Source organism: Lissotriton helveticus, chromosome 3_1 (genome assembly GCF_964261635.1).
Source record: "Lissotriton helveticus chromosome 3_1, aLisHel1.1, whole genome shotgun sequence".
Classification (NCBI taxonomy): Eukaryota; Metazoa; Chordata; class Amphibia; order Caudata; family Salamandridae; genus Lissotriton; species Lissotriton helveticus.
In genome coordinates this window covers 1,597,731,659-1,597,753,461 of record NC_136061.1, presented here as the reverse complement: position 1 = coordinate 1,597,753,461, position 21,803 = coordinate 1,597,731,659, and the positions used below count along the sequence as shown (strand labels likewise).

The 21,803-nt window shown below is 42.2% G+C and overlaps 1 protein-coding gene across 3 annotated transcripts in view; it reads left to right on the top strand.

Annotated features, from left to right (window-relative positions):
* ANKK1 (ankyrin repeat and kinase domain containing 1) overlaps positions 1 to 21,803 on the top strand; it is a 231,976-nt gene that overhangs the window by 167,539 nt on the left and 42,634 nt on the right. For all 3 annotated transcript variants that reach the window (XR_013608827.1, XR_013608826.1, XM_078682357.1), the window contains exons 5-6: positions 12,458 to 12,613; positions 17,806 to 17,909. Coding sequence is in view for 1 of the 3 variants with exons in the window: in XM_078682357.1 (XP_078538483.1) it covers positions 12,458 to 12,613; positions 17,806 to 17,909 (260 nt within the window). In the remaining 2 variants the exon portion in view is untranslated. The remainder of the gene's footprint in view (positions 1 to 12,457; positions 12,614 to 17,805; positions 17,910 to 21,803) is intronic.

Below are 21,803 nucleotides of genomic sequence, written 5' to 3'. Positions count from 1 at the left end.
AAATCGCAAACTACAGCATGCACAGAATGGATGAAAATCTCAAAAACGTATTATTAATAGGATTCATTGGAGAACTCTGAATCGCATCGATGCAGCGCTCCTCGGCGAGTTCCTTCCTTCGCCGGGGCTGCAAGGGTGCACAAGTCCATTTACCAAGGCAGAGGCTGCTTGTGTTTTTGATTTTCTGCAATCCTTTTTTTCCTGTATGGACTTTCGAGAGGGGAAACATCCTTTACAACGAAACTTTTACAACAGAGTGCTTTTACAACGCAGGTTTTACAACGAAAACCATTAAAACGCATTGCGCTGGGGGGCGCTCTTGGATAGGGAATAGATTTAATTTACTATCCAACACCTTCCCTAGTGTCCACGGGGACTGGAGTTGGAATAGTAAATTAAACTATTCACTATCCAGCACCCAAAGCGCTATGCGTTATAAAGGTTTGGGTTGTAAAAACTGCGTTGTAACAGCATGCGTGGTAAAAGCATGCATTGTAACGTCATACATCCCTTTGGAGAGGCATGTCGTGATAGAAACACGTAGACGTGAGAAATAACCAGATCTGTTTGTACAGTCACAATGTTACTCTCATTATTGAATGTCTCACTCTGGCTGTACCACTAAAACGTGCACTGTGCAGGGGAACTGGGCCACAACCTTGGTTGTTTACACTGGCAGGAGCGGTTGCTCTTTATTTTGCAGATTCCCTTTTGGAGCCCCCACTTTTTTCATCTCACTTAAAGGCCTGTCTACAGATACTTCTGATTGCAGCCAGTGGAGCATTTTCTTCTAAAGTTGATGTGGCATGCAGAGCAAGACACTGGGAACGCGCACACTTTAAAGGCATTGAAGCTGTGTTGAATAATTTGCACATTAAGGCAACTTTTGAACATAATAATGCAGTAAGATATAGGACAGTTTTTAATGTTTTATTTTTCAACATTATGCATTCCGCTTCTGCTTTATAAACCTTGCTTTCTCACTTAATTAATTTGTTTTCAAATACACCATTTGCAAATCTTTTTTCAATTTTTTCTCGGGAGGAGGACACACTCTGGACCCCACGTTTGGCCATTAAGCTTCCTCACTTCACGCGCTACATAGTTATACCCAACTTTTAGCCTCACTACTTTCAAATGTCACCAGCTTGTAATAAGCAATTTAGCCCTTCTAATTCCATTTTTGTTTTCCTTTGTGCTGCTACTAAGGGTAAAAAAGGCAGAACACAGTCCATTAGTAGATGGGTGCATTTAGCTATCTGGCAGGCTTACAAGTCAGGAAGAATCACTCACTGTTCCCTCAAATATCAATAGACCTTCCACACAAACTTCTGTTCTTGAGATCTGCAGGGTGGCAACCTGGTCCTCTCAGAATATACTTATGACACATTTATCGTCTTGAGTTGACTGATTCTACCATTTAGAATTTTGGCTAATCGGCATTGCAGTCCACATTTTGTAATAATAATCCACATTTTGTAAAGCGCACAATCACCCCTAAGGGTCTCTAGGCGCTGGAGGCCATCGGGAAGATTAAGCAAGCTATTGCCCAGAGTCACTTGGTGCTGCGCTAATCTGCCGCCGGTGCCGGGGATCGAACAGTGATCCCCAGATTCCAGAGTCAGTCGCCCTAGCCACGGCGCCACACCTATTCCTCGTCGGCAAAGAAGTAAATGTTGATCCGAATAAATGCTTTACTTTTCTACAGTCTCTTGTTGGTACATTATTTTTTATCACTTGGTATGCTCTCACGTGGTTAAGACTGGGATGAGGATGATGAAGATGAGGGGCAAGTGATTCCATTAGTTACCAGTAATCTTTATTACCCTGATTTGTAGCCCTTCTTGTCCCATCCTACATCCCACCCTCCTTCCCTATGCACCTTTGGGTTCTGGCTTGTTACATAAAAGAAGTGTTGTTGGAGGGTGGACATATATAGTGGTATGTAGACATAGAAAAGTTCTATGTCAACAAGATATTTTAAGCCTTGGGCGTAGAAAATCACTCTGTCAATAGGCAGAGACGCCTCACATGGTTATGATCGGGACGAGGAAGACTATGAATCGGGGTAATGAAGATTACCGGTAAGTGATGGAATAATTTCCCAGTGGTGAAGTTTTTTCTTGCCCATCCTCATGAAAGGTCTGGCATGGAAGAGTGTTTACGACTGCCACTCTGGCCATTTCAAGTGTGGGATTGGAGGATAAGGAAGTTTCAGCATACCCAGAAACTGTAGACTGAATTGTCCTCTCCCCACTACTCGAGTTGGATTTACCCACACACGATATTATACTGTTGTGCCCCAGTGCATTTTCAAGTCCAAGTAAACTCTTTGTAAATCATGCATTTGTACATGTTGGTCAGACATTCATGTCCAAAATGTTCTGTAAGCATGCTCTGGGCCAGATGTAGGTAATTCTATTTTACCGATTCATAAATACCGAATTTTACCGATTCGGTATTTATGAATCGGTAAATTAGAAGTAGTGAGATATAGGTAAATTTCTTTTTACATTTACCGAATCGGTAAGAATCGGTATTTACCGATTCGGTAAATACTGAATCGGTATTGCCCATTGATTCCTATGGGCCTTGAAGCCTATAGGAATCAATGGGCAATACCGATTCGGTATTTACCGAATCGGTAAATACCGAATCCTGCAAGGGTGCAGGGGGTGTCACTTTGACCCCCTCTAGCACTCCAAATACAGGCATGTGTGCCATGTGGCACGCATACATGCCCTAAGGGCATGTCTGTGTGTCACATGGCAAATGTGTGCATGCACAGATGTGCATGCACACCTGAATTCGGTATTTTACCACACCATAGGATTGGGTGGTAAAATACCGACTCTTAAGGGCCTGTGGCACTCTCAGGAGTGTCACCTACATGTGGAATTACCGAATCTGTAAAATTACCGATTCAGTATTTTACAGAATCGGTAAATTTACCAAATCGGTAAATTTACCGATTCTGTAAAATGCTGGCCCCTACATGCCGAATCCTGAATACCAGTCGTAACGGCCGAATTCGGCCGTTACCGACCGGTATTTCCTCTCCAACATCTGGCCCTATGCCCCTTGTCACGGTATGGTGTAATGGTAAGTTATGAGGCAATACCTCTTATTATACACTTATGACTGGTCGCCCTTGTGGGTTGTCACCTGCAGCCTGTGCAGCACTTGTTTTTCCCTGGGAGCATCACATTGGTGGTGTAAGCTTGCAACCTAAATTGTACAAGGCCCCGAGAATGGGTTTCAGAAGAGGGGGTGACAGGTTATTATTTCCCTTTTTGCAGTGCCTCCGGACACGTCTAACTGCATTGTTCTGTTAAATAAGGTGCTTTTAGCAAGCCGGTTTTCCAAGGCGTGGTAATGTTAGCCCATTAGCAGGAGATCATTGCTTTTGCATTTGAAAGGCTCCCTATCCTCTCACCCACTCAGCAGTTTAATTGTAATTGCCTGCAAGAAAAACAGTCAGACGGCCAAGGAACTAGATTTGCAATGTGGCACTATGCCATAACATACTATTATCTTTTTTTTTCAGCCAACAGCATGCATTGTAACAGTTTTATCATGAGCTCAATGCCCCAGCATCTAAAGTGCTGTTGGATAACATGCTAGAATTGGCTGGCTGTGTTATACAAAATATGGAACTATTTGCCAGCTATTTTCATAAATTATACAAAGTCACCTATTCAAATTCGAAAACTGCTTGTTTCACACATATAATCAAAAGTACATTTTGCTCACATTTATTGTTTGGCTTCACTCTTTCATTCAAATTATGCATTAAAACAAGCATTGAGCATGAGGATAGTTGTTTCTCATTTATAGTGGAATGTTGTTTACCAAGCTTTACAACACAATGAAGCTACAACATGTACAGCCGCAGCACAACCTTTTCTAACCATCAATATGCATTTATAGAGCACACAGTTACCTCAGCAGAGGTGTCCCGGCGCTAGCAAAAATAATAAGTTAAGGACTGGTGGGTGAAGCACAAGGAACATCACACAATGCCGTCACACATACAGGGCAGGTATCCAACACACTAAAGAAGTGAGGCCTTTTAGGACTGTTGTATAATTTCCTTAAACAGACATAAACATGCACGAAGTACAAAACTCCTACACCAAATAGCCAAACTTTTTACAGAATTATATTCATGTACTATAGGATGATGAATGGTCACCTAACCACTGTGGCAAGCATCGTCAATGGATTCCATATCACGCACTGGGATGTTTTCGAGAGTACTACTGTTCAGTGGTTGTACAGTTTGCTAGCTATGGGTTCTCTAGCTTGGGTCAGGGTATGTCGGTTATGTCGCCATTCATGTTCTCGCCTTCATTAAACTGTCCGATCTATATTATAATTATATGTGGCTGAGCTGAATGTTTTTTACTAGTGTTTCCATTCCACAAGAAAAAAATATTGGAATGCCGAGCAACGTACCCTACTTCTCTTTTCCATCAACCTTTTTTCAAGGCTTGAATAATGCCCCTACAGCCATCTTTCCAAGGAAAATATGTATCTCACATCAAATATTGTGAAACAATTCTGTGTTATAGGGCATGTTCACTGCCTCAGAAGGGGGGATCTTCTGCCAAAGTATTGATAATTGTTTTTTTTAGTACTATTTATTTTTTTGATTTGGTAACATAGTTAAAGCATTTTTATTTTATTTGAATTTGTTTTATTGGTGGGTTGTTTTGTTTGCAGGGAATAGGGTGGATATTTTTAATACTTCATTTTAAACGTTCATAAGTGCTATATTTTCAATTTGTTAATATCATTATTAATTATGTAAATTATTTTAATTGTATATTGTTTAATATATAGATACTTCTTATTAAAATACTAATAATTCATAATTTTATTGGGCTCCATTATTGATTTATTTCCTTAATTAATTAATTTGTAATATTTGCTTATTAAGTGAATGATATTTTTTATCCTTATGGTATTATTTAATAAATTAATGTATTTCGTTAATTTTCTTTAAGTATTATTGTATTTTGTTTTTACGGCTGAATGATTTTTGGGGTAGTATGTTGGGAGGTGTAGTAATATATATAAATACACACATATTAGACCAAAATCGACATTTAACCCCATATCCGTGTATGACAACATAGAAGTCTTCAACAATCTGGTGATTTCTGACTTAAAGGATCTGCATCAGGCTTCTAAGACAAAAGTCATTAAATACAGCAAAAAGTGTAATAATGCCTATGGAAGTCTAATGAAGAAGCTACAGGGGGAGAATAATGTGATCATTAAGCAATCAGATAAGGGGGGCATCATTGTCCTGTGGCCTAAACAAATGTATATGGAAGAGGCTCTACTGCAATTGAATGATAGAAATTGTTATTGTAGGAGCGATTGGCGAACAGCTAAACAGGCGTGGGAGGCTTTCCACACCAGATTGTATACATGGAAGGGTATGGGATTACTAAGTGGGGATGAGCAAAAATTTCTCAAATCAAATTACCCTGTGATCCCTGTGTTTTATATGATCCCAAAGATCCACAAGAGTGTGACCAAACCACCAGGGAGGCCCATTATCTCCGCCAGACAGGGTCCTTTTGAGAATGCCTCGAAGTATATTGACCATTTCCTGCAGGAGCATGTGAGGATGCTTCCCTCATATATCAGGGATACTGGTGACTTTTTGGATAAGATCAGAACCTTGGAGTGGAAGGAAGATTACTTATTACTAACGCTAGATGTAACTTCCTTATACACCAGTATTAATCATGATGATGGTCTGAGGGCGGTGAAACACTATTTGAAGCGTAGACCTGCATGCATGCTACAGCACAATAACATGGTCAGTGAGATGACAGAAATCTGCCTCAAGAGCAACTTTTTCTTGTTCCAAAAACAGGTATTCCAGCAACTGAGGGGAGTTGCCATGGGGGCCTGCTTCTCCCCGAGCTATGCCTGTCTGCATATGGGGCTTTGGGAGGAGCAGGTCCTAGCAAAAACCTATGCGAGTACCATGGCTAACAACATCATAGCCTGGTACAGGTTCATTGATGACCTTTTTATTGTTTGGAGGGGGTCAGAGGAAGGGGCAACCAGGTTCATAACTGAGATCAATATAAACAATTTGAACCTACAATTTACGGGCCAGATTAGCAGCACGAAGGTTGCCTTTTTGGATGTGGAGGTGAGCATTGTGAATGGTAGGTTGGTGACTGACCTACATCGCAAATTGACAGCAGGAAACACAGTGTTACACGCCACCAGCCACCACCCAGCACATCTGATTCGCAGCATCCCCTACGGGGAGATGCTGAGAATCAGAAGAATCTGCAGCACAGATGAAAGCTGTGAGATAGCACAGAAAGCCAGCAGCACAAGGTTTATTGAAAGAGGCTATTCGCAACCAATGGTGGAGAGTGCCATGAGGCGTGCAAATTTAACTGCAGGGCACGGCCAATCAGCGGATGCTGATCCTACACTAATTTTGGAGAGGGAGTCTGGTCAACCTAGACTGATAACAGCATACAGCAGACAGCACAAAGCAATACTAAACATCATTCGTAAAAACTGGCAGGTAGTCAAGGGTGATCCGGTTATTGGGGGGACTCTTGCCAATAGACCGGCTATAACATACAGTAGAGCCAGATCTATGAGTGATATGCTAGTGAAGAGCAGCCCGGAGATAGCCAATGACAACTGGCTAGGGAAGAGCAAGGGCTTTCTCAAATGTGCAGTCTGCAAGGCATGTAAGATAGGCAAGAATAGAACCACCTATACTACTGCCTTTAACAATGAGGTGAAAGAAATTAAAAAGAAAATCACCTGTAAATCAGACTTTGTCATCTATGTGCTGGAATGTGCTTGTGGCCTGCGCTACGTGGGCAGCACGAAGTTGCAGGTTCACAAGCGCATTCTTCAGCACCTGAGAGCGGTCACTAACAAGGATGAGGCTTACCCTGTGGCTAGGCATGTCAACACTGTTCACGGGGGAGATATAGGATGTTTGCAGTACTTTGCTATTGATATGGTCCCGCCACTGCGCAGAGGCGGGGATAGAGAGGCTCAGCTGCGAGTTCTAGAAACCCGCTATATATTGGAGTTGAATTCCAAAACCCCGAACGGTTTGAATCAAACGGAAGACTTACATTCTTGTCTTTATTAGGGATCTAATCATACATACCGTCTGAGCCTCTTGGCTATGAGTTTCTGCAAACAAACTGAGATGCAAATGAGTCGGACATGTAGATAGCCGTCCTCCTATTTTTTAACTCTGTTTTATGGTGGTGGGAACAACAACAAATATTGTTTCACTGGGTAATAGGGTTTTGTTTATCACAATGATGATTGTGATAAAGTTCTTTTTTTCAGTGCACCAGCTGTTGAACCCATGATATGGCAGTGTGAAGGCAGTGGTTATGAGTAGCACGAAATGCCCACTGGGGCACAATTTTAATAAAATGGTCCATACTATGTGTTCCCAACTAGATTAACGAGGTCTTTCCATTTGCGTGGTTTGCACATAATACAGCAAATTTGCACAATATATAGAAATTGTATATATATATATATTCTTTTATACGATTTTAACCTGATATATATGAATTGCTTAGCGTCTTAATTGATGATGTATTTTAATCAATTTATTTATATGGAAATGACGTTAGCGTATCAGTGGGAACATTGAATGAAACAAGCACAAAGAAGGAACTACTTTCCTTTGAAAAATGCTATGTTTTGTATCTTCAAATCCATAGTTGAATGTGTAATGCATTTGGACCATACAAAAATGTTCAGAAGTGGACAAATCTCAATGTTTGAGTGCTATTGAACCAGGCTGAAGTCTGTTTTTTATTTCCACAGGCCATGGTGTCAGCTGACTGTGTATTAGCACTTTAAAAGTGATGGGTGTACAATCGGACCATGTCATGTGATCAAGGGGCGGAGGTCCCGAAACGCGTCATGGCGGCGTGTTCTCTGCACAAAAGGATGGAATAAACTTTAAATTTTGCAAAACTATCCGTGTGGGTCCGGTTTCGTTGTTGTTCTGAGGGTGATTCTTCGGGACTTGACGGAGTTCGTGGCACCATATATATATATATATATATATATATATTTTAGTGTTTTTAATTGTCAGACAGTTTTATACTTTATACAGTCTTAATCATTAATGTATATATTTATTTTTGTAATTCTTTTTTTATTAATTTTGTGATATTACAAGTATACTTTTAATAAATGTTAAATATATTTTTCTTATATATTTATATATGGTTTTTCATTTGAGAAGAGGAATAGTACATTTAAGTTTTACAGTCTTCAAATATTTTCCTACTGTTGCTTAAGTTGGAGTCAGAACAATAACTCTGCCCCCTCCAATGTCCAGCATTTTCCTTACTATTGCTCAGGTTATAGTGGAGATAGTAAATTTGACCCATGCAATGTCCAAAAGTACTTTAATACTATTGTAGATTTCACTGCTAAAAGTGTAATTTTTAATGAGATTTTTTTGGTTTTATTTGTTAAAGAACTTTTTTTATAATTTAATTTCATAAGTTATTTTAATAACCGTTCTACACACATCGGGGGCGGGGGTGAACTACCTGAAGCCTGGCCTGTCTGGTGGGGTACCCGCCATCATGGATGCCCCCTCTCACCCCTACTGTTTGCATTAGCAATTGAGCCTCTTATGCTGGTACTGTGTACGGAGTTGGGAAGGTGGGGGACGCTAATCAAATTTTTTCATTATATGCATTATATGTATATGGTGACTCACCTAGGGAGTCTGTTCCAATCCTGCTGCAGCTCCCGGATGACTTTGGTGAGATCTCCGGTTTTAGGGTCAATGTCCACAAGTCATTATTGTTCCCTTTGGGTGGTTTGATTAAGAAGCAGTAGGGCCAGCTGTGGGTTTCAGTGGTAATTGGATGATTACGATACTTTGGGATTTGGGTCACACGTACTAAGGTACAGCATCAGAGGCAGAACATGAATAGGGTTCTGACAGGTCTAGCGAATTCTATTAAATTCTAAACTAGGCTTCCTCTATTGGTGATGGGTAGGGCAGCCATGGCAAAACTAGTCTTCCTCCCCCGCTGCCTGTACCTTGTGCAGAACTCTCCATCCCCGCTGAGGGATTAGTTCTTTGGCAGTGAGTTGGTGACTCTTCTGTGAGCTGGTAAGTGCAGCATGGTGGCACTTAGAAAATGAAAAAATGACTTTGAGGACGAAGGATTGGCAGTTCCAGATGTGCAGTTCTACTATTACGTTGCACACTTGCAGCATGCAGGTAGATGGCTCACAGAGTCAGACAATTGGGAGAAACGGCTTCTGGGGACTTAGTTCGGAGATGACACTCTGCCCCAATTGTTGATGTGAAGGGGCAGGTCAGAGATACCAGTTCTGTACTTGATTACACATATGATGGAAATATGAGGAACAGTGTTCCAGAAAGTAATCCGTACAACCCCCCTCAATAGGGAGTTAAAACTGTGGGATCTGGCACTCTTAAGGAATATTGACACAACCATGTCTATGGAGCATTGGTGGGACTGGGGATGTCTGAAAATGGGGATATTTACCCAGGGGATACCTTCATCTCATTCCAGGAGGCACAGGACACTTTTGGGATAGGGACAGCCCATTTTTTACATTACACTAAATTGGAGAGTGTGATGAAGGAGCTCTAGACGGATTTCCCTGCAGCGCCCCAACCCTCTGGGGTCCTAGACGGTCTTATTGGGTGGGGAGAGGCACGCCATGTAATCGCCCACTTTAACAGAGCACTTAGGAATGATATGCAAAAGCGACAATTTCCTGCGCGTGGGGCCTGGGAGAGAAATTTAGGCACGCCCATCTCAGATTTGGACTGGGTGAGTGCATTAGGCCTTGTCCATACAGTGTCCTGTAACAACAGGTTTAAACTCCTCTACTTTCATTTTCTGCATTGTACATATATCACTCCATATATCCTCAATAAAATAGAACCTACCAGAGGAGCTGCATGTGTGCGATGCGGGGAGGTTGGGGGCCACCTTCTGAGATTTAGCACAGAACTGCGTACAGGTTCAAGATTACTGGGGACAAGTGGTGCCACAAGTAGAGATTATCACAGAGATTTGTGTTCTGCTAATGCCGCTCGCTTGTCTTCTGAGAGCGGTAGTGCTTCCCAAGGGATGCAAGATCCCTTATAAACTGGACCAGCGCGCCTTGCTGCTGGTAAAGAGATGGGTGGCCATTGGGTGGATGGGTGTGAGGCTGGGCGAAACACAGGCCCCCGCAGCCCATGCGGTGCGGGGGGGCCCTAGCTCCAAGGGGCCCCCTCGGCACTGAACTCTGGCCAGGAGAGCTCCTGATTGAGCTCAGAGGGGGCCCCCCTAAGTACCGTGCAGGGAGGCCCCCTCACTTTTCGTTATGCCAGTGGTGTGAGGGCCCCACTGTTGACACATTGGCTATGAGACCTGTTGGAATGTGGGTTGGCAGAATAAAAACATGAGAATATCACACACAAATGAGGGGGCGGCTGAGGCCATAATGCTATGGGCCCAATTGCTGGGTATGTTTCAGGATGAGGATGAACCGTCCTCTGAGGATAGGTCCAAGGCAGAGGAGTGAATGAAAATAGAGCTACTTTATTTGTTATTTCTCTAATGAATAAGTGTGTAATGATGCTCTCTTGTATAATGATCAGCCCTTTGCCTCGGTTCTATGTTTAGTTGTCTTAAATTGTAATCGGACAAGTAGACAAACCCACGTATGGATACTATTTATTATTTGATCGTAGCTGCCTCTGTTATATATTCAACTCTGGATTATGTATGGCACTGTCAACTAGCACTGTATGTTTTTAAGTATTCATTATTTCATTATTTCAATTCCGTATACATTATGCTTATTATTTTTATACATTTATTTCAAGTATATATTTATGTTATGTTTGTAAGCAGCCATTTTTTACATTACATGTTTTTCAAATGTAATAACTTATTCAAGGGAGGTTGTTGTACAGTATGCATCTTGAACTATTTCAAGGTGCTCTCAAATGCAATGATCATGGAAAAGTATGTGCCTAAGGTCACACTGTTTGATTCAACTTGGAAGCTGGGTTTGAAACAAGGTTTCCTGATTAGACTTTGCGCAATTCAGATCATGGATGTATAACACATTCTTCTGCCTTTCTGCCCTAATAATGAATATTTATTCGTGAGCCAGGAGGTACGCCTGTTGTCTTGTGCATCCTATACAAGCCCCACAACTTGTTTTACCTGGGTCCAATACAAATTTCTAACTGGCCTGGGAATTTCATGCAAATGCATTCAAATGACCCTTTGTTTTTTTTTTTTAATGTGGCAACAGCACTGGAAATACCCCTCTTTATAGAACAGGTGGTACACCCTGTCAGAAACAGTGCAAGCTTCCCTTCTACAGAGGACATGTACAGCTAGGGTTGCCCCATCACAAGCTTTTTCCATCACAGGACAGGTACACGTCGGGCAGCAGTAGTGCAAGCTTTATATCCTCACACAATACAGACAGCACATTATTAGCAAAGCAATCTTCCCTCTCTCACAAAAGGAAAAATGTGCTGTCTTCCATTTCCTGTAGAAACAGATCTATCAGTGCAGACTAGTACAAGCTTTCATTGCTCATATAACATGAACTGTAGTGGCATGAATGACATGTAGCCAAGATCCCTAGAGCGAGTGATTAACTCACTGAGAGAAATATATAGGAGGATGAGTGGGTGAACATGCAAGTTCTGGCACCATTCACAATTGGGTGATATCCCTTGAAAATCCTGCCCCTATCACTCAGAGACCTGCTGTTAGCGTTTATTCGTTTGTTTTTCCACGTTTTGAGAAATTGCAGTGATTTCTATTTAGAGCAGCCTCGTCATAGCCTAAGTAATTATGCTCTAGACAAGTACACAGGTGTTAACCGCTTTAAAAAGTTACGTCATCCCAGGCTCGGTGTGCATCTGTTCAAAATATCGAGAGCTGCCTGTGTCGATTATTGTTATATTCTAAATTTCTGGGACGTTAAGGTCCCGTTACTTATTTTATATTAGTCTTGCTTCTTTAAATCTTAGATCAATTCATTACAAAGTATTTCTTCTACCTCTTTCCTCTCACTAATGTAGCCACTGTATGTTATGTTGGAATTGTATGTGTGGCACCTTTAATGCTCTTGTAGAATGTTTACGTTAAACATGTTGCTGTTCATGTCATCCACAGCAATGTGCCTGCAAATTGTCAAAAATGCTTAATTCTTCTGCTGTGTCTTTATTTTAACAGTAGTCTAAGGCACCGTTCAGGGCCAGGGGGAGGGCTTTGACTAAATGAGTTTTCATTGAAATTCTGGCTCTCTTTGCTCACTCATCTTTATGAAGATACGATAGTTTTTCTATAATCTATAAGTGTGTTAGACATTGTGGAGGCACTAAACTTCTGCCTTGCCCTGTTTATAGGTGCCAGCATGATGACTATCATCATCAAGGTTGCCGCTGGCAAAAGGCCTGCTCTCACTGACATTCCCGAAGAGCGCCCCGTGGAGTGTGAGCAGATGATTGACTTGCTTCAGAGGTGCTGGAACCAGGATCCCATGAAAAGGCCCGCCTTCAAAGGTGGGGCAGCATTTTGTAATTTTTTACGTAATTAATTCATTTGAATGTTTTGTATCACACCGACATGCTGCACGTCAAGCGCATAATTGCCTGTATTCTTTATGAAGACAGTGTAGGAGGGTGTGCTCGGTTACTTGCTAAAACCAGGTCAATAGGTAGTTGTAACAATATCCATGTCATCATTGTTAACAGTGTTCTGATTCGTCCTCTGGTCATAGGATCGCTTAGAAGCACAAAAAAATAAATGGAAAGTAACAGTGCAGTTGAGGTGGAGAAGCTTTGAGTGACGGTTGTATTACAGAGGTATGCATGGCTGAACCGCGTGTGCCTCTACAACGCAGTCCTAACCACGAATGTGTGGAACCACACATTCCTTTACCCTGCAATTTCGACGTAAAGGCATGATTGGTAAAGGGATATGGGTGGTAAAGATTCCAGCTACCCCGACCCTCTCTCCCTTCCATAAGCCCTAAATTCATATCCGTCAATCTCGCCCTCAGCACTGAGGCCCAAAACCTACCCCACCCTACACTTAAAACTACCCCTTTCCCTCTCCCCACAGTGAAGCTTACACCCTGCCCCTACCAAAAACTACCCTGACCCCAGTCCCCCCTCCCAGAGCCCTAAAACCGGCCCCTCCCCTAAAACCTATCCCCACCCCCAAAACCTACACCCCTGCCCCAACCCAACTTACTTTGCTGTGTCCTGGTCCTCCCTGCAGGGATCCTTGCGGTTCCTCTCCCCGCCTGCGTGCTTAAGACCTCATTATAAGGGCCATTTCCCTTGAGTGATAGGGTGGACAAGTTCAAATTGATCGGTCACAGCAGGATTCCGGTCCTCCACTGTTATTCTCTGCTGTAGGTGTTGCTCTTCGTTTAAAGCAATGAGAATCCCTGAATAGCTCCTGTTTCATCACTTTACTGCAGCCAAGCTCCAGGGATGCTCCATCTGTGACACTTTATGGGAGTCCTCCTGAGTGCAGGACAAAAATAATGCACTTCACAAAATGCAATTCGTCCTTGAATGTGTAATATTGTTTCGTTTTACGTTAAAATATGCCACCACTAGCCCAACTAGTGGATTCTGGGCAGCTTGAATTCTGAGACAATATTTTAATTTTGGAAGAAATCTGACAACAAGTAAATGCTTTGTTTCCACTTAATTTTAGGTCTTGCCTACTGACAGCTTTAGCTGTTTGTTGTCAAAATACCTATTGTGCGCAATACCAATACTTACAGTTATCTTTGGGTTAGCCCATTGCTGATCATTGGTTGGTTTGCTTATCAATCTCATTGGCTTGCTTCTTATTCTATGGCTTTCCCTTCTCTTCTCGTGTTTTTCTCGCCCAATTAGCCTAGCTTTTGAACAAGCGTTTTTATTTATTTATTTTATTTATTTATTTATAAAGTTTTATATAGCGCAAACTTGATCCCGAAGGATATCAGAGCGCTTCCATAGTGGGATGTGGGTTTGGCTGACTTGTATCCTTGCTATGTTTATATTTGCCGAAAAACATTTTTCTTTTGCTTTCAGCACTCCATGGGTGTACATTTTTGCTTGCTTTCGCCACCTCTCCCTGTGTGCTGCTTCCCCCTCCAAAACCCTTTCCCTGCGATCTCTGTGTTGCTCCACTTTCCCCTAGCTGGACCTTTGCATCCCCCTCCACTCCCCGTCCCAATCAATGTTTTTATTGCCCCCTCCTCTGTTTTCCTCCCCTGCTCACCACTGCTCGTCTGCGACAGTGACCTTCTGCACCAACCCTTCAGCCCCTCTATCATTCCTTTTATAAAATTATATATATATATATATATATATATATATATATATATATATATATATATATATATATATATATATATTAAAAAAAATTAAAGGAGGACTGGCCTATTCCTTTCCTTACCTGAGCTTTTGCACACCTTCTATTTTTTTTAAGTAACTGCTCCAAGATTGGCTTCTGCCATCTCGGAGTGTTAAATTCCCCCCACCCCCAAAAAATTGCTGCTGTGTTATGTTTATGCTTGGTGACACATGAGGGGACACGTCATCACGGTGGGGCTAAAAGCCAACATTTTTGCTGGGTCATGAAATAGGTCTGTGTATGTGTGGTGGCACACTGGTGCACTTGTCGTCACCATTGGTCAACAGTAGCATCATGACACAAGCATAGTGATGCTTGTACAGGTATTCATCATCATACTGGAGATATACATAGCATCAACATACAATTATGTGAAGTGAAGTATAGTAGGTCTATACTTACCCATTTTGACAGTTTTACATAATACGATCTTAGCCGGAGGGCATCAGAGCACTTTACCATAAAACCAACCAGAAGATGCCCATTTCTAGGAAAATGGAGATGGAGATGCTCAGAATTATTTGTTGAGCTGGGCCCGGATTTAGACCTGGTTCCCCCAAAGTACCTTCAGAATGTTTTAGTTGTGGATATTTCGTTTTCCAATATTTATGCACCATGACATTTAAAACTCAGTATTGAGACAGCACACCCAAGAATGAAAGGACAGAATGCACCTATAAAGGCTGTAGAAAGCTTCCTTGTGGAGGAAATCTTCTTGTCAAGCTGTGGACCAAGAGTTTGTAGAGAGGCTTATCTGTGCCATGCCCGCTCATCAGCTAGATCAGGAAGACTGTCTAGAGGCACACCAAAGAGTCATTAAAAGTAAGTCTACTTCACTCTTTAGAAGCGTTGGTGCACCAAGATCAAAAGGTACTCTCAATAGTTTAGGTACAATGAAACAACACTCAAATAGCAACGCAAAGAAATGTATATAGAATGTAAGGTCAAAGCCAAATCCATAAATAAAAATATATTTTTTATTTCTTACTGGCCATAAACTCAAAGAGAAATGATGAAGTTAAAGAAGAAAAAATAATCTTGGAAAAGAGGAATATCATACAAACAATTTGGCTATAAATATTTAAACTGTCAAAGAAAAATAACTCAAAATTATAATAACATATTTCTCCCGGAACCCTAACTGTGCCTAATGTTTACTAAACTGCTGGAAAGATGGAAAAATTTAGCATCAACAAGAGTCCTGTACCAAAAGTGGTCCCTAGCGTGCCACTACAAGCTATAAATATTCACATAAGCTTCTTGGGCTGGCCTATAGTCAGTCACGGTTGATGTACACTGATCCTCTCGTTATATTTAAGAGTTTTAAGTTTACATATCAGAACTTCAAGAAAAGGATAGTGGATTCTTTAGCTGGCATTTCTTAAGTTAGATGGTGGTCATGCTGGACAGTTTGTGGGATTTTTTTTAATTTTCAGGATGGTTGCCAAAGGGCCAAACTTGGGCTGTAATTTAGAGTTTGGCAGACAGAGTACTCCATTTGCAAATGTGTTGCACTACCATGTCTGCCATGCTGTCAGTTTGTTAACTTCATTTAAAGATGGGCAGACCTTAAGTATTCAGTGGAAGGAGACTTAATTGGTTTGGTCAACAGGATACTTTCTTTGATGGCCTAAGAGAGTAGGGGCCATTCGAAGAAGGACATTTCTCCGCCTGCTTTATTTAGGGTGGTACACATTAAGTATTCCATTTACGGAGTCCTCATTGACTTTGTCGATATGATACTTCCTCTGATGACATAAGGGTGTAGACACCATCAGAAGGAGGACATTACACCACCCATTTACACTTTATTTAGGGTTGATTTGTATTGCCTTCTATTTCCTGTCCATCATCAAGATGAAAAGCCTGGTTATGAGGGACAGGACTAAAACTAACTACGGTCACACCCTGTGAGTAACTCCCTGGGTGTGGGGGTCAGTAATGTTTTATTTTCAAACACAAACTTCTACTTCGGGAGTGGTTCCTTTCAATGTACAGAGATGACAGCTCGGCTAGTGGTCATCTCTAAATTTGACAGCCGATAGTCTGTAAGGGTGGTGAATGTAATGCCAACCACCACCCTGATGAAATGTACTTAACCCCACCAAACTCTAAATCAGGCCCTTGGTCAGTCCAATTTTCCAGTCTTTTTCATTCCTCCTGTACACACTCAGGTACGTTTATGAAGGCATCAGTGATGAGGACATCATAGCTCTCAGTCATACAGGAGAGTCCTCCTACATTGAAGTGCCCTAGATTGTGGGACTTCCAGAACTGGTAAGCAAAGTACCCACAGTTAAGCAGAATACTCCACATTTCCCACTAATATACTTGGTGTTGATTTATTGAGTGCTGGTCAGTCTAACAAGGGCAATTGCAAAAGCATGAACAACCTTGTTGCACCTACAGTCATTGGCTCCGGCTAGGCACCATAAAGAGGAAATCCTCTTTTTATTATTCATTCATCTATCATAGAGAGCACTAATCATAAACTGCCCCTGTAAACGACACCTACTTTCACAAAAAGGTAACCTCACTAAACATCACTGATAGTTTATTTTAAGACACTAACATCTCACATGATCTCAGTTGAGAGAGATATTCTCTCTCATGTTGACTTTGAAATGTCATTGATCGAAGTTTAGGGGAATATCAAGCAAATATACCTCAGCGCCTTCTATGGCCTAACGTTCTGTGCTCTTTTGCACTAGGCATATCCCTAACTGATAGTGAGGTTGCACTAATTAGCAATGGGAGGCTTAAGGACACTCATCGGCTTTAGTACAACATTTTCATTGAAGGTTTTTTCTTTTAATAAATATGTCTTTTTTTAACACAGATTGTAATAAAGGAAACGCTGTGACTCTTACACAGACCTGTTGACATGCGCTATGCTTTTCTTAGATATGTTCAGGTCCAGACTGTCTATTCTTCCTTTCTATTATATAGCTGAAATCTCAAATGGACATTTGTCTGCTGTGGTGTTTTATTTGTCAGGAAGTTATTCTGGAACTTTCAGCAGACTGGGTTATTGCCATGTGAGATCACTTCCTGGAAAGGTTCTGGGTCAAAGGCCATACCATATACACTTCCTGTAATGTCATTAAAGTCTACGGTGTGTGATGTCGCTTCCACTACCCCTAGCATTTTGGTAAAATGACATCAGTGATGGCTATCTTTAACTACCTAGCAGGGGGCGCAGGCTCAATAAGGCAAGGAAGTAGGGTATTCTATCAGCTTGCCTTGGGGTCCATGCGATTTTTTCTATATCACTGTTACTTGCGTTCTCTGTTTGCTTTCACGTTTTGTTCTTCAACATTGCCTTTTCCTGCAGATATTTCAGTGGAAACGGATATGCTGCTGTGCTTAGTACAGAGCCCAAATCCAAACTACACAAAGGTACCTCTCTTCAAGAAATTCAGCAAACGTGTAACCGAAGTAAGTACAACAAATGGTTTCCTTGCCTTACATATTTTTAAGTATCATTAAGTTGGCGATCAGTTAACATATTTATGTAGAAATAAGATGCTCCTTGCTTGAACAGACACTTTACAAAATAAACATGCAGTGTTACATCAACCTAAAGTCCTAAGGCAGACTTTGTATTGTGTGCTTTGCTGTTTAGCACTGCAGAGGGCTGTTATTTTCCTCTCCAGCGTGACTGGCTGCATAATGCCTCCTGAACAGTCTAATTTCTTTTGTCAAAGTGGCGGTCTGACTGGCAGAGTTGTAGATCACAGCAGAAATCTCACACATGGCATCACACACACACATCAGCCGAGCAGCAGAATCGGTGATTTACCTTGCAGTGCCACTTCACAAATTCCCAACAGATAAAGGACATTTAAGCTTTTTTTGCTTTCTTGGGATCTGTGCTTAGTATAATGTGTGTTTTGTGTGATCATCAAGTACCTTCATTTTATGTTCAGATGTTCATTTACTATTTTACAAACAAGCCCTGGCATAGCCAATAGGTTTCAGCAATCCGAGAGTTATAGGCAATGTCAATGTTAATGTCATTTAGCTATGTGTTGTAGAGTGGAATGGATGTATGTGGCGTGGAGTAGAATTATGGAAGTTGGATTTGAATTGTTAGTTGTGAAATTGTGTGGTGTTGAGCAGAGTTATGTGTAGTGAAATTATGTGGCATGGTGTGCAGTGGAAGGATGGGGATAGTGAATATGTGGTATAGAGTTTACTGAAATTATGTGGAGTGGGATTGTTTGTTATAGAGTGTAATTATGTGGAGAGGTGTTTAGTGGAATTATGTCTTGTGGTGTTACATTTTGTGGCATGATGTGGAATTCTGTGGTGTGGATTGGATGTATGTGGTATGTAGTGGAATTGCGCTGTTGAGTATAATGTTATGGTTTGGTACAGAATTATGTGGTGTGGAGTCGAATCATGTGGAGTAGAAGTGTATGGCATGGAACTGTGTAGCGTTGAGTGAAATTATGTTTAGTGGAAAAATGTGGCATGGTGTAGAGCAGTGGTTCCCAAACTTTTAACTCCTGAGGACCCCCACTGAATCACTACTGGAAGCCAGGGACCCCCAAGCAATTTGTACAATTTAAATTTCTTTTTAAAAACGCCTTCTGAAGAAGACAATTTCAAGAGGGAGACAGCCCCCAACAGTGTATTATTTAGTGGTACAAGTCTCCTGCTCTCAGCCATAGCAGCACCTCTACATTCTCATTCCAGAGCCTTGAAGTGGTGACCCTTCCGTACACCAACAGGTTGAATGATTGTGAATTATTAGCATTTTTACCTATTCACACTTTAAGAAGGTCCAAATATTGTACAATTATGAAGCATTTTATAATAAAGACATGCCCCAAGGAGCAACAAATATTATGAAAATTCTAACAAGATAGTGCACAAAGCGATGAGTCCAGTGTACAGAGCAAATTCAAGGTCTATATTAGGAGTTCATCATGGAAGTGCAAGAGATGGCAGGAAGGTATCTGCACAGGAGGCATATTGTTTCAGCGAGATCATGGAACAATGGTATGCCAATTACCATAAACCCCTGTAAGACATAATCTTTAGTCACAGACAGCAGAACAACATTTTACCACCAAGGGGTGAGCAGTGCAGTGAAGGCATATTTCAGAGAGGCCTCGCGTGGCACCTGACATGACCCTCTCCTGTTAGGATCCCCACTGCCCCGGCCCTTGCCAACAACAAACTGCAAAGGCTATACAGAATAAGAGCTTGATATGTCTGAATATGAAAGCTTGACAGCACACATAATTCACCCACGGGCTTGTGGAAAGTGAGCAATCAGACAGCAGCACGAGAATCCTACTGCTGATCCTGGCTGCAACTATTTTTACCTGCCTGCCAAGTAACGGTAACCTATACACATGTGCCTTTCAACGCTTTATTGCTTTTATTGTATTGCGTGTATTTTCATTGTTGTGTCTGTGACTGCTGTTGTCTTCCCTCGCTGCCTGTACGTGGTCCGTGCCCCTTTTTCTTCCCTCTGTTCCCCTCGCTGTCCCCGTGCTCTCTCTGCCCGGTGTTTCCTTCTGTACCCCTCGGTGCCCCTTGTCTCTGCCCGGTTTTCCCTTCTGTTCCCCTCGCTGCCCCCGTGTCTCTCTGCCCATTCTGCCTTCTATTCTTAGATGTCCCTATATTTCTGTATTCTGTATATTGCCTCTGTGCCACTCGTTTTTTGTGCCCGTCTGCCCTCTGTGCCACTCGTTTTCCCCTCGTTCTTGTGCCCCTTTTGCCTTCTGCTACAATCGTTTTTCCCTCGTTTTTTGTGCCTATCTGCCCTCTGTTCCACTCGTTTTTTGTGCCTTTCTACCCTCTGTTCCACTAGTTTTTTATGCCTTTCTGCCCTGTTCCACTAGTTTTTTGTGCCTTTCTGCCCTCTGTTCCTTTCGTTTTTCCCTAGTTTTTTGTGCCTTTCTGCCCTCTGTTCCACTCGTTTTTCCCTCATTTTTTGTGCCCTTCTTCCCTCTGTTCCACTCGTTTTTTGTGCCTTTCTGCCCTCTGTTCCATTCATCTTTCCCTCGTTTTTTGTGCCCTTCTGCCCTCTGTTCCACTCGTTTTTTTTGTGCCCTTCTGACCTCGGTTCCACTCGTTTTTTGTGCCTTTCTGCCCTCGGTTCGACTCGTTTTTGTGCCTTTCTGCCCTCGGTTCGACTCGTTTTTCCCTTGTTTTTGTATGCCGTTCTGCCCCCTTTTCCACTCGTTTTTTGTGCCTTTCTGCCCTCTGTTCCACTTGTTTTTCCCTCGTTTTTTGTGCCCTTCTGCCCTCTGTTCCACTCATTTTTGTGTGCCCTTTTGCCTTTTGTGCCACTCGTTTTTTTCCCCTTGTTTTTGTGCCCCTTTTGCCTTCTGTTCCACTCGTTTCCCCAGCCGCTGTGCCCCCTGCAGCCCCGCCCCCCTGACTGCCCACTGCCCATTCACTGCCCCCGCCTCCCGATTGTATTGTTGTGGTCTCGCCGCCCCTTCCCCAACATTCACAGCTCATGTGTGCTGTGAGGACGCATGGGCGTTTCATTTTTCACTACGACGACAGGCACTCAAGTCCTACGGACCCCCTGGAAATGTCTCACGGACCCCTGGGGTTCCGGGGACCACAGTTTGGGAAAGGCTGGTGTAGAGTATATTTATATAGATTTTTGCTATGTGGCATTGAGTTGGATTTTTGTGGGGTTTATTTATGTCCTATTGAGTAGAGTGTAAGCATGTGGAGTTGAATTATGTGGTTTTGAGTGGTATTATGTGGAGCTTAATTATGTTGTGTTGTGTGGAATTGCGTGGCGCTGAATTATGTGGTGCAGATTTGTGTGACATTGTGTGAATTTATGTTGCATGGTGTGGAGTGGAATTCGGTGGAGTAGAATTATGTGGCATGGTGTGGAGTTGAATTATGTCACATGGTGTGGAGTGGTATATGGTGGAGTGTAATTACGTGATTTGGAGCTTTAAAAGACATTTAAAAACAATGCTGTGCCAGGTGCAGCCATAAAATAATGCCCTCCCCTTATCTTGAGAGAGGGAGTGTTGATGTCTGAACCCAAATGCAAAAGACCCTGACACGTTGCCCACCAACTGCAGTGGGAAGGAGCACTGCAACTAGAAATCTGCAACTTCTCTGAAGAACAGAGGTACTGGAAGAAGCCGTGTGAGGTGTACAAGTTGTGTGTGGTGTACTGTGCCCGTAAGGGGGACAAGGCCCTATTCACAGAGGAATTCAGCCACGATCTGCGCACTGCCCCTGAAAGTGATGCTCTCATGGGAAAACTGCTGGTGCAACATCTTTATGATCTACTCCTCTCCACAGGACGAGAGCGGGCCATACTGTTTTACAACAGCT